The sequence below is a fragment of the Centruroides vittatus genome, unplaced genomic scaffold (genome assembly GCF_030686945.1).
Source record: "Centruroides vittatus isolate TY-2023 unplaced genomic scaffold, ASM3068694v2 contig_202, whole genome shotgun sequence".
Lineage (NCBI taxonomy): Eukaryota > Metazoa > Arthropoda > Arachnida > Scorpiones > Buthidae > Centruroides > Centruroides vittatus.
Window position 1 is genome coordinate 734394 of NW_027121249.1, and position 14164 is coordinate 748557.

Sequence of the window (14164 nt, forward strand, 5' to 3'; positions counted from 1 at the left end):
TACAAATTGTAAAAATTGACAATATATTGTACAGTTATAGAAGAAAATTATTGTAAATATATAATTATAATGAAACAATAAACAGCGTGTTTGAACAGGTTGGTTAGTTTATTTGTATAGGTCAATGCAACGTGTAGGCGATCCGCTTAAGGGGGTTGCCTCCCGGAAGAACTTTCTAAGGGTCCTAATTAAGATGTTATAGATGTGGAGACCCGCAACCAGTCTACCAGCGTGGTGGTTTTATCCACTTGGCAACCGGTGGGCATCCAGATGGAAAGCCGCAGGAAAGTTGACGAATGGATAATGTGTAGGATTAAGTCTCCTTTTGCTTATCCTTTTGGATCACAAGTATGAGGATTTGTATTGATATAATTATAAAAACGTTTAAGTGAACAGCCAACTCTGTCAGCCAGTCGCACGATTAAAAATATCCTTTGTATCAATGTTCAAGTATATATGGACAATTTTCTGTCATTCTTCCTAAATGTCATCGTATATAAGAACAACACTAATAATTTTTAGACAATATTTACAGAATTTTAATCATTCTCGTACTGATTATATACATGTTCAAACTGCTCAACAAATAAGCGGATGTCAGCAATTTAACATTAAAGTTCTTGAGTAGAATGAGAAATAAGGGTAAGTTTGTAATTAAATTTTATAAATTTGTGTTGTTAATAAAATAGAAAAAGAAATACATTGCTTTAACTCTCGTGGAGAAGTCGATTGAAGGCATTGTAGGATGATTCCAAATCAAAAATCAACTGTCGCACTTGACTTTCGTTCAGTTGATCCGACGCAGTCATCGAAGACATAGTTTTCAACCTGCACATGTAACAATAATTAATATTACAAGGAAAAACTGATCAGTCTTATAATATAAATGTTACCATTCTGTGACTTTAACTCTTCCTTCAAAGTCTTCTTTTATCAAGCTTAATCTACTCATCGTTTCGTTTAATTCTTTCAAATCAGGTTGAAGCTGAAATTTTACAAAACTGTGTTATAAAATTTCGGTAACAGAAATTTTGTCTCGGGGAATCAAATAAAACATTTCATTTCTCACCTCGTCCATAGCTCTTATCTCCAATCTCAGTTTATCTATTATAGTAATAAAAAGCTAGAAAGAAACAATAATACATTAATATTGCCCAAAGTCCATTTACAAACAAAAGAAACAATAAAATAAATCATTTTATTTTGAAGGTAATGATGAATTTTATAAAAAGTGTAAATGCTAATAACGAGTGAAACCTTTATGAAGTCTGACCTTCCTGGAGACATGACATGACACCCCTCTATCTCCCATCCCTCGACTTTTAACCACCAAAATTTAATAGCATAAATCCACTTAATTAACGAACCTTCCCATAACATTTTGGAAATTTTCAACAAAAGACACAGGCGTTATTAAGCTTCAAAGTGGGTAAAAAAAATCATTCCCCCACATTAACATTCACACATACAGAAACCCCCAAATTTTTTGCTTTTTTGAATGTTTCAGTCTTTGAGTCCAAACATAAAACTCTTGCGGGGATTATTTTTTTGACCGATCACCATACTTTCCATCTGTTATATATGACAGCAGGAAAAGTAAAATTGGATGTTAATATTGAAGCAAAGTAATCTAAAACCCAAAAATTACATCTGGTTAATAGGAGCTAAATCTTGTATAACTAGAATTAAAAACACCAAACCTATAAACCAGAATATTTTTATAAAAAGTGCAAACATTTTTGCCCTGTTGAATGGGTATCATCAGGCAAACTAATCCCCAAATGCTGAAACAAATGGGGTATTGCCAAACACATGTGCTGCAGGGAACGAGTCAATATTGAGAAAATTAATAACAGTGTTATATATTTCCACATACTCAAGATGCTCTGCGGAATCCAACATTGATGTCAGGGTTGGAGACACAGATAGCCAACACCATGTTGACCAATCCTTTTGTGACGGATGTCTGATAAATTTTATAGGTTTAGTGTTTTTAATTCTAATGTAATCAGTTTTAAGTGGTAGTTTTTTTATTTCATATAACAATTTCTATGCGGTGGACGAGTTTGCAACTTAACAGTTAACACATGCACAGCCTCTATCTGTTCTTTTAAACTTCTAGGCTTTTCAATTATTCATAGGATTAACAATCTCGGCACTCCCAAACGACTTCCATGTTGGCTTTGTTAGTAAAAGAAAACAGAACAGTGCTGCTTACTCCTCCGTTTATGCTCCTTAATTCTACAGTCAATGTTCTGCTTGGTTGCACCGAGATATTTATGTGTTAAAATGATGGTGTTGTATGGATACAGATAAATACCAAAGGGACTGGTGGATTTTTGTCATTGCATAGAAATTGGGTTGCACTTAGGTCAGTTTGTTGTGGTTTGCAATCACTATGTATTGTATACATAAGGCAGGAAATATTTCAGTGTTCAAGTGTTATCCACCTTTTACTCATAGGCTATCCTTTCATCATCTTGCATGCTTCAAAGGTATTAAGTAAACTGTTTATTAACGTTGTGTGTGTTGTAGTGCCACCTTCCTGATATAATTAAGTTCCCTTTAGGTGTCAAGCATATTGGTGCAATACACAAATGCCCTCCTTTTTAACATGGTAGTAGACGACTTCTACTACCATGAGTTGTAATCGACTAGAGTTGTAATCTGTATGGATTGTGATAACAATTTTATATGATAGTATCATATAAAACTAGTTTATTGGCTTCTGTGTGTCAAATGCAACATGGTAACAGAGTAATCTTGCAAATTTTTGATACTCACACGTGTTCTCCACGTCCTTTGTTTCCATGCACACTTGGCATCATTTTATACACTAACACACTCAAAAATTTCAGGTCTTTGTCAATTATTAAGCTAAAATTTGAAAAAACTGTAGGCCTATAAATCCCCACTGTCACCCGACTGTGTTTCCTCAATCTTGAGAACAGAGTTACATAGATAAAAGCCGAGACCACATAGGGAAGGCTTAGAGACAGGAGGCCCCAGTTATACGAGCTTCAAATACAAACCGGAAATCATGTTATTTCAATTCAAAAATGTCTCCTGAAAGAAGTTAGATGGATAACTGGCATGACTTTATTCTAACAAAAATATGATGTACAGGGGCAATAAACTACCAATTTGAGGTAGAGAGCCTATATTTTAAATTAAAATTAATTAAAAATTGCAGTTTGGCATTGTGATGATATCATAGTAAGTATTTATTTGATCATTTATCTTGAAAACGATTGAGTTTTGGACAAATGTTTACTATGGGTTTTTATTCTGCATGGCATGCACTATCTAACATACTAATGACAATATGCATTAAGACTATGTACAGACATCGATTAAACCCTCAGCAAGAAAAATGACAGAGTGAATGAGAACGAGTTAGCAAATTAGACAAATGTCTAAGCGCGGAATGTTTTTATAGTTGAAAGTTTCCTCATTTATTCTGTGAATTTAGTCAAGATATATTTTAAGTACTGTTAAAATCGGTTACACTCCTGACAAAGCACAGACAATAATACGCAGCCGTAACCATTCCAATAATAAAATATACTTTGGCTAACCAATTTTTAGGCCATCCTATATACACATCATTGCTTTGTACAGAAAATTTAGTTTAATATAACACCAAATATTTAACTGAAACCTTTGTGAAATAAAATCTGACAAATTACCTTCAAATTTTTTTTATATTAAACATTCCTTAAAAATAAATACATTGTTCTCAAAACAAAACATTTAATATTTATAATCATAACTTCCTAATGGTTTCCAGTTACTTGGCATTGTGTCCAGAAAACTTCACATGATAATGGCCAAAATTTGGATGACAAGTGCCAATATATAACCATTACGAAAAACTGGAAAGGAATTATAACCTAATTGGCACAAAATTTTATACTTTACACTTCCTTTTCTTTATTTTAAAGGTTATATGGCAGACTCTTCAATAACTCGAAGACAAAGTGGCAGAGAAAAGCTTGAGTTAACAAAATTCCGAATTACCGAATCTACCAGTATTTTAAATGAGATCATATATTTTGTAATACAAACAATTTAGCATTAAAAACACCTGTAATCTAGTTAATAAGAACCAATTTATTATAAGAACAAATGTTTCCAACTGTTTTTAACAGCCATCTTCAACTTACAAAGGCACGTACTAGCATCTGTTCCTGCACAGCTAGAGTATCTTGAAAACCGTGAAATTTACAGTGACTAAGAAAGGTTCTGCAGTTAATTTGAAGGACACATCTTCAGTATCACATGCATGAAAGGTTATTTATAAACATTCATAATGCTACTAGTAGCCCGGGACGCCCCCTAGTGGGCGTTTTAGCAGTATTACAAATTTCTATGAGGCATGTTTAATGCACTTAATATATGAAAGTTGTGCACGCTTAATTTTTAAAAGTTTGATGCACTTAATATATATAAATGTATACAACTCTTCATCTTAGAAACTAAACTTAAAAAATCAATACGCAAACAGTATTTGTACATGAGAAAGTGAAGCTATTCTTTAGTCAAAACTGTTCAATAGAATTAATATAATTAAAAAATCAAGTATAAATATATACAGATCTTCATGTTAAAAAGTAATGTTAACAGATCAATACACAGCAAACATCTATATATATAACCCATTCAACAGGTTCGACCGACGACCATATCCGGTTTTTCGTTATTCGCCCCCTAGTGAACATTACAGGCATTCCGTGACAGTAATAAATTCCTATTACATATATACTGAATTATTTATATTGTTATATTGACCAAATAATAATGTATTGGCCAAATGAATAATAATAATTTATATTGTTAATTTAAATAATAATTAAAATTGTTAATTTAATTTGAATGTTTGAAATATGACACACGATAGGGGCGCCTCTAGCGTCGGTTATCAAACGGTTACAGGACGGACACCTATTGAATGGGTTATATATATATAGATATGTTGGTTCATATTAACTAAATTACGAGTGTTAGTTGGTGCTTTTAATGTACTTCATCCAGTTTTGCAGTATCTTTTAAACAATTTAGTTAGAATTAAACCCCTATATTATTGTTTATATATATATACAAAATGACATTGGCACTATTAGCAGGTCTGCAGGCTACCCAAGGATAAAATAAAATGTAAAGGAGATTGAAAAAAACCCAAAAAAAGACTTCTTATTTGGTGTGTGACTTCCTAAGATTTATCTTTATTTGCCAACTGTGTTCATCTATTTTACTTGGTAGAAGGGTCCAAAATATCTGATAACAAAGAATAAATATACTTAATGTTAAGTGAAAACTATTTCTTGAATCTTTCGTTATGAAATTTTGTGATGAGAATTATCTCATTAATCACCAATTGATTGCTAAGTAGTAAATTAGCCTAATGAATTACAAATCAGTGATGAAATGGTGAATAATATATATATAAATATTAAAAAGTCACTGTCAGCAAAGTAAAAAAAAAATGCCAACTCTCCACCTCTGGCTGTCTATCATAATTTAGTATGTACAAAGAATTATGCATATCATCCACAATATTTTTATAATATGGACCCAGGGCTTTGATTAGGAGATAGTGTGCTTTGATTTAACCCAAACTCATACACTTTCGAACAACACCTGATGGAACATGTTGAGAATTTCATCAAGATTGATAATGAATAATTACTTTAAATAAACTTTAATTTGGCAATTGTTGCACATTGTCGAGTACTGTATAATCATATTGTGGCAGGAGATAGAGGTTTGGCCATGTGGTTGATTTGAATAGTTACTGTAGACAGATGCATAGAGATAATTTGACAAAACATTCCTTTTTGTGTGAGTCTTCAGTGCATACTTTAGTAGATCATGAAATCCTTTTCGTACTATGTTTATTGCCTTTTAATACACATCATTACATATGGCATTCTGGCATACATATCAATTTTCCTCCTTTGATAATTAATGCTATAAAAGGCCTATTGAAAGTCATGACTAGTCTAGCATATGTCTTTCCACACACCAAATGTTAAACATTTAACAAACAAAAAGCATCTGTAGGTGAATATAGTATTTAAAAATTTTGACAGCAATAAAAATAAACAAATATCTCCCAGAGGGGTATATGTCATCTATATTAGTTGGCAAATAGGTCTGCATTGTCACACAGACGTTCTTATTTACTGGCACAGAAAAATCAGGCTTTATTTGAATCTTACAGATTTTATACTGGCCAATTGCAAAACTAACTCGTGTTCTTTTTCGTATGACAGAACTCGCGTACAACAGAGAAAACATTCCATAAAATCTGGGTCATGTTATGAGTCTCAATCATAAACAAAACTAAAGTTGCTTGAGAAACTCAGTCATTTTTTAAAATACTGTTGGCTGTCCTTACATTTCAGGTTGGTCCAAAGGTCATAGCAAGTGAAAAAGTAACCCAGCAAATAGCTTTCTATTTGGTGAATGGGTTGGCAATTGCTAAAAAAAGAAGAGTGACCTCTGAGATAGACTAAACCAATTTTCCCCTTGCTGATGAAAATATTTTGCCAAATTCAGCAGTTTAAAAAATTTTCCCATGGTACTGAAAAAATAATAGATAAACCGTTATTAATTCCAATGCACGGTAAATTAATAATAAAGTCTTTTTTGAAAAATTAGTTATGATCATTTCTTACATCTTGACAGAGTGATGAAGAGTACTCAGTTACGGGCTCTGAAGATTTGAAATCTTACAGAGTCCCTATTTTGGTACTACACAATGACCTTATCACAGATTTCTGAATAATTCATTCTCTTCACTAAGTAAATAGACTGGTCTCTAATGCTGTACGTTTTTAGTGTGGCCAAGATTCAAGAAACAAGCTTTAGTTTTTGTACTTTATATTTTGCAACATAGAAAATGTAAATTATAATTGCCAATTTCATAAAAATGTCATTAAATTTTATCAATTATATGATTTTATTATGATACATCTCATGCCTGTGCATATTTCATTTACTCCAACAAATGTATGGATAGAAAATTTGTTGCTTTGCGTTGCTGCAATAAAATCATAAAATTTGTAAAATTTTGCAAATATTTGTAAAAAATAGCAAAGCATTTGTCTCTTTAGTCTCTGTTTTTGTTACAAGTCAAATGACAACTTTTAACTAAAAAGCTTTTTAGTTAAAAATTGTCATTTATTGAAGTATTAGCAAAGCAACAAATAGCAACTTTTAACTAAAAAGCTCACTAAAAGCGACTTTAACAAAAACAGAGACTAAAGGAGACAAAACACGACTCAATGGAAGACCTACAATTCATTCATTATACAGTTGAAGTTTCATATTCTTTCATTTTTTATTCATGCAGTATGGTATGTGCAATAAAAAATATAATTAAGGAATACAAAATGAAATGAAATAAAACTGTAATTATCAGATGATTTTTACATTAATTAGAATTAATTTAATAATTGAACAATAAAGTTAGAATTAACATTACCTAACATTCTAGAAAGATTCAATCATTGTAGGAATCCACAGACAAGTTACAATTTAAAATATTTCTTACATTTCCTTGAATGTAAACTGACATAATTGAATAGGATCAAATCCCCAAAACTCCCTGAATTAAAGAACTTGAAAAATGAAACAAGACTTCATTTTATACAATAGAGTTTTGGTTTAACACGATATTTGAAATATTCCACAGTATAGTGTATAATGTATAAGCTTTCGCTTACTATTATAATTGCTCATTAGGCATGTAAACCACATGCCTAATGAGCAATCCAGCACTGTTAGTCTCAACTTACACAATTTTGCTTTTATGCAGAACCAACTTAATGTGCAAAATGAGGGTTTGGTGCAGTTATCTTACTTGTAACATGGTGCTCAAGAAATGAGAGATAAAATAATACATAACAAGATTTTGTACTGTATAGAACCAAATTCAGTACTTACTGATACAATATCTGCAATACATTTACTTGTATTACCCTTATCGTCTTTGATAGTAATGGGGCGATCTTCTCTGATTCGCTCCATTGCAGCAGGACAATCCAACTAGAATTAGGAATATCAAAACTATTATGCAGTTTAGAACTTTTCTAGAGAGCAATTATTATTAAATATAAAATCATTTTATATAAATTACCCTAAACTTCTTCATAAATGATTCAACAGTTGGAAATTCATCTCCTTGGACCTGTTTAAAAGCTGCTTTATATTGTACTAATAGTTTTGAACATGCAGCTGTATATCTTTACAAGTAAAATATGAAAATAATCTGTTAAAATTAAGTAATAGATAAGAAATATTTAGACATAAGTTATATTTGTACTCACTCTTTCGGAGTAACGCTATCTTTAATATATGCTTTTTCTAAACATTGAAGTGTGTTAATGACAGCATATAAGTCGGCCATGTTATCATACCTAAATAAAAGTCTCTATTATAATATTTCAATTTAAAAAAATTAATTAATTATTGTAAATTCATCCAAAATTACTTTTCTCTTTCTCTTGACGTTCTGTGCAGTCGAACTTCTTCATATAATTCCGGTCTAGAATCTGAAATGACTAAATTGTTTATAAAAATGAAAACATTTATGAAATATTAAACTTTATTAAACAAATATTTGTTTAAAAATTTTACAAAAAATGTATAAATTATCTATCAGTGACTTTGCTGACTTTTACATCAATTACAACATATATCTACCACCAGTCTGTCGTCTGTTAAGGCTGGTCTATACAATATGACTACTGCCGACATTTTGTTGTACACAAAATTTGTCAACGATTCAGACATTTACACAATGCACTTTGAATTGTGAGTAGAATTACTCACAAATCAAACAATAACAAGAGCATTCAAAAATGAGAATGCAATCTGATGCACGAATCTAATCTCATCATTGACTAATTCAATAATGTCATGAATAAAAAATCTGGTAGTCCTAACTAAAATAATGCCACTATTAAATATATAAACAATTTTATTGTAAGTAGTTATATGAAAATATTATTGTGACGTCCTAATTTTACCTTCTTACTGTGAGACAGTTATGAATCCACTAATTACACAGTAAAAGCTATCAACATCTTCACAGTTTGATTAAACATCAAGCAGCTTCCTATGAGAAGATAAATTGCCTACATTTCTCTGGCATAAATTGGCTATAATTGTGAGCCCAGCGTCTATAAAAGGACGAGAGTAAACGAAATGGAGGAGAAAGCATTGAAATCAAAATGGGAAGAAAATGCCTAATAGAATAGTTAGTGGAACACTTTTGGATACTGACAAAACAGCTGTATCATCCAGGTCCATTGAAGAGAAAATGGAAGACAACACTGAAGCAGAAGACAGTGGATACAAACTGATAAGTCACATAAAACTTGATGAACCGGCAGCGGGAGTATCCCTCTCAAGGTGAACAAAGAACAATTGTTTCCACTGGTAATCGTTATTTGTAACTCTCTCTCTCTCCATGAATCAGTCAAAAATCACATTGAAAAAAAAAAATTTGAATTGTATAAAATGTACAAATATGAGAGAGTAATCCATACATAATCTCTAAGGTTATCTATAGATTATCTAGGAAACAACTCATACAATCTTATACATTTGTTACTTTGCTAATTAGTTGCTTCCAAACAAGTTACTCTTCATCAGACCCACATGACGCTAAACTTTCAAAACAGCACATTGCTATTTAAAGTAGATTTTTTGCTGTCTGTTCACCACTCAGGCCATAGGTGATGAGAAAAGCAATATAAAGGGCAGCCAGAAACTTCATGTATTGTTAGTGAGTATTTGTAAGCTGCTCATCTTCATCTTCTAAATCAGTGGTCAGTACACATTCTTAGTCATTTACACCTTCATTGGTAAAGAAGAGCAGCGCACACTCCATTATGAAATTTTAGAGCACTAGATTTAAAATAAAATTAGCATGTACACTCTATACCTAAATACAATATTAAAAAAGGTTATTCGGTCATTTTGTGTATTATGATTTTAAGAATATAAACTTTACAGTAAAAACAATCAACCAATTGTAATATTTTCACACAACTCAGAAATTTTTGACTTACTCCTACGGACGCATTCACATGACTTTAGGAACCACAGTTCCAAGTGAACAATGTATTGTTGGTATCTTGCACACTTATAGTATGCATTTCAATTCATTCTTTTGAGATAATTTAAGCATTTACAAAGACATTCTACAAACAATTATCTAGTCTCAGAGCTTCCTAGAAAGCAAACTGTTGAAAATTACACTTCTTTGTTTTATTAATAGGAAAATAACTCATGGAAATACTCTAACAGTTTCTTTTCATGAATAATTCCATACTAATGAAAGTTTTATGCTAAACTTACATGCTACAACTCAAAATCACTATGCTTTTTAAATATTTTATTTGTCAAATTAAGATTATCTAAACCACAAATACATAGATAAAAATAAGAATCTACCATGGCTCAAAATGCTTGAAAATGATGGAAAAAAGTAAAAAATATAAAATTATAAAAATAATTTTTGATATATTTCCAAATAATGACACCAGTATGTTATTCTTCAGCCTCCAGACACCTTGATAGACAACAGTGTTTTATCACAAAGTAATAAACTGCAAAGTTCATTTACATTCAGCAGAACATAAGGAATCAAAATCACTATTGTCACATCATTCAAAATGATAGTAACAATGCTGACCCTTACTATCCTTTTGTTCACAATGTGAATTTTGCACATTGCACATCTGCAGATGCAGGATTAAATCCAGGCAAGCAACCTTGGAAATGTTATAAAAGTGGTCCATCCCAGATATGCTAAAGCACTATCTCTCACTACCCGACCGTGGGGCAGAACAAACCCAAAATGGGTATAAAAACAGCTGTTATTCCCTTAGGATGGAGAAAGTAGTTTGGCATGCAGAAGAGATTTAGAGAAGTAAAGTGTTTTGTATAAAAGAGTGGCTTGCCGAAAAGTTAAGGATCAGCTTTATATGAATAACGCAAACACCTAGAAGTGACTACATTCTGGATAACGAGTGACTTTTCTTCTTGATGGGGAAAGTCAATGACTGACTACATATACAGGAATCAGAGTTGCAGATTTTTGAAGGTCAATTTCGCCACCCCAAAATTTGATGTAATTCTGAATATCTTGTTTGATAGAAAATTGTTTTCTTAGATAGAGTGCAAAATTTCAAGATTGTTCTATAAAGCCATTGCCAAAAAAGCTGTATTTTCTTCTTTTTCTTCATTCAGCACTGCAGACGCGCATAAAGAAAAAATTACTGGGTGTAGAAAGCTCAAATTTTAAAGTTAAGCCTTTCTCGTTATCGGAGTTTATCGCTTAATTTTATACTTACAAAGATAAAATTGCATCAAAACAAATGAATTTTATTTAAATGTTACTCAGAATAACAAAAGCTAAAATATATGCCAATGAAACTTTTTATACGGATTTTTCTAACCAGTGTATCAAAAGCGTGGGTTGGCAAAGCGTTCAGTTGCTGCTGACCGAAACGAATAACGAAAGCATTCAGTTGACAGCACACTTGGTCAGAACATGTCAGTGCCAAGTGAGTTGTATGTCATCGTCTTATGTCTCAACATAATAATACAATCAAGACATAAGTGGAAGTGGTACCCACAAGATTTTTACCCGTATTATTTTTTTCTGCATTTTGCTTCCAAGAGCCATCTCTACCAAAGGAAAACACCAAAAATCAACAACTGTACATGTAAACTGAAACTATACATGCAGAGAATCACACCTAAATGCAAAATTTCCAGCGAAGAAACACCCAAATTCAGTATTCGAACATTTTTGGCCACTACTTTATCGACCCTCATCGGGAAATGTAAAACAAAATAACTGTTCTACATATAGAATGTAGCCGAATTTTCTAAATATATAGAGGGCCGACGATATTCATTCGAATACCAATCTTTCGATCGATTCAAAAACATTCAAATACTGATTTTGCACGTTTTTTGCTGGAAATCTCGTGTTTAGGTGAGATTCTCCAAAGGAAAACCCCTAAAAACTTCCTACCATCGTTTAAAATCATAAGATTTTACTTATGATTTTTTACATCTCACATGTTTTTGTTTGAATAATACTTAGGCCAGGAACACACATGCATAAAATTTGGCATAAAATCTAGCTTAAAAACTTTTCTGAAATTTTGGCTGAAACAGAACTGAAAATAGAGTACAGCGTGTCTCTACTTTTTATGCCGTAAAATTTTTACACCAAAATTCCTCCAATAAAGAGAAGTCTTTTCTGTGACGTCAACGTAGACACGTGCTTTTTATTCTAACAATGGCGGCAATGAGGGTTAACCCTACAATTGTGACCGTCTCGAAAAAACAAAAAATAAATGAAATAGAGGAGTTTATTGAATCCATTCAACCACATCAGTGTCATGTATAAAGCCACTATATTTAAACAACATTTATGGATGGCTATAGGTGCAAAATTTCAAACAACAGGTAGGTCTAGTAGAATTGATTTATAGGCTTAGTATTTAGATTACACGCACGTTCTTTATTTGAATTCGGAATACAAGTGTATTAATTTAAATTTTCTATATTATAGCAGAGGAAGCGGAAAAAAATGGAAGGTACAAAGGAATAGATATATGACAAGAAAAAATTAATAAAATTAGCACTGTTGGTGGCAGTGGTGTTTCCTATTCGGTCAGAATTTTTACGTATGTGTGTTCTGGCATAAAAGCATAAAACAGAAACTGAACTGAAAGCTGAATTCTGATTCAGTTTTCTGCCACACAATTTTATGCATGTGTGTTCGTGGCCTTACATAGATCATATGCAGAATTTGCTTTGTTTTCTAGTAGCCCACTTGACTAGTTGAGGTCATATAGTTACAGGGATGTGGGGCTCACCCACCCCTGTAACTATATGACCTATATCTCGCAAAGGGTTGCACATATACATTATTCGTACCGGGAGGTGGCAAATCCCGCATTCAGAGTACACATCTAACTGTATTAAAGCGCTCAACGTAAAGAATATCTGAAAAACACCAGGCGGCGGCAACAATCCTACCGCCAACTGCCAGCATTTTGTGGTTTTTCACTTTTTACATTAGTGGGCTTTTAAACTCAAACTTCTGTAGCTTAAGAGCCAACTTCTGATACAATTTCTACAGATTTGAAAGTATTCTTGAGGTAAATTTAACATTTCCTGTGTTAAGAACGGAAATGGAAGTGTCTTTTACTTTGTTTCATTATTTTTAATCTTGTTACTTAATTATCATTGACTCATTTCTCTTTGCTAGGCCTAAATCAACAACCCGAATTAGGCTAATTTGTGGAGAAACAAGGTTAAAATATAACCCGATTCGTCTTTAAAATAAATCACGGTTAATCATTTATAATTGTTGAAGATTACGTGACAGAAATAATCACAAATTAAGTAATAATTCCATTAATTTACCTTGAGGACTGGAATAAAGCGGCATACTCCCGTATTTGTCACTCGACGTTTGTCGTCTGGCAATTCTCTTAATGACGTCATTTCATATCGCAAATTTTTTTTAAACAAATTTTATGTAAAAGTTATTATTTATTACTTAAAATTAATAAACGATAATCAATAATAATTTAAAAGATTTATTAAAAGTGTTCATTTATTTAAATTAAATAAATACAGTTTATTCGGCCGTCCCGCCTCCGAAGACATAAGCGGCCTGCAGTGAAAGGTCGCTGACGTTGGTGTTAATAATTATATACTGTAACTGAAATAGTCATACGGCTTATAACATGAAACGTTTTACAAATGTCTTTTGGAAGAAATGTTTGATTTTATTGAATCGAAATTTTAACTCGAGTGCTTCGAACTGCCACTGTTTAAAATTCCAAGCGAAGAACGTTGATATGCATATTCAAGGTATAGTGCAAAGAGAACGAATTACCTTTGCACTATACCTTGCAGGCGTTAGCTAATAAAGCAATGCCTCCCTAGGGTACGTACGTAGACGGCCGGATGGCCGAGCGGTAAAGGTGGCAGCCTACCGCTCTGGGGGACCCGGGATCGAATCCGAACGGGTCGAATAATCCCCAGGAATTTTTCGGGGGGTGGTCCGTTCGGATATGTCGGGCCCCGTCCCTCACCACCCGGTCGCCCCATTGTGGGC

The 14164-nt window shown here is 32.5% G+C and overlaps 1 protein-coding gene across 2 annotated transcripts; it reads right to left on the reverse strand.

The window, feature by feature from the left end:
* Positions 1-515: 515 nt before the first annotated feature.
* Positions 516-13543, reverse strand: Vps28 (vacuolar protein sorting 28). 2 transcript variants are annotated; one of them, XM_067265009.1, is made up of 8 exons: positions 13465-13543; positions 8498-8558; positions 8334-8423; positions 8144-8249; positions 7951-8052; positions 1070-1123; positions 894-985; positions 516-828 (listed from the first exon to the last, which is right to left on the reverse strand). In XM_067265009.1, the coding sequence occupies exons 1-8, from the start codon at positions 13487-13489 to the stop codon at positions 708-710; spliced, it is 651 nt and encodes a 216-aa protein (XP_067121110.1). In that variant the 5' UTR covers positions 13490-13543; the 3' UTR covers positions 516-707. The 2 variants fall into 2 exon arrangements, with proteins under 2 accessions (XP_067121110.1, XP_067121109.1); XM_067265008.1 differs by having other exon boundaries at positions 8498-8567; positions 13465-13526.
* Positions 13544-14164: the final 621 nt, after the last annotated feature.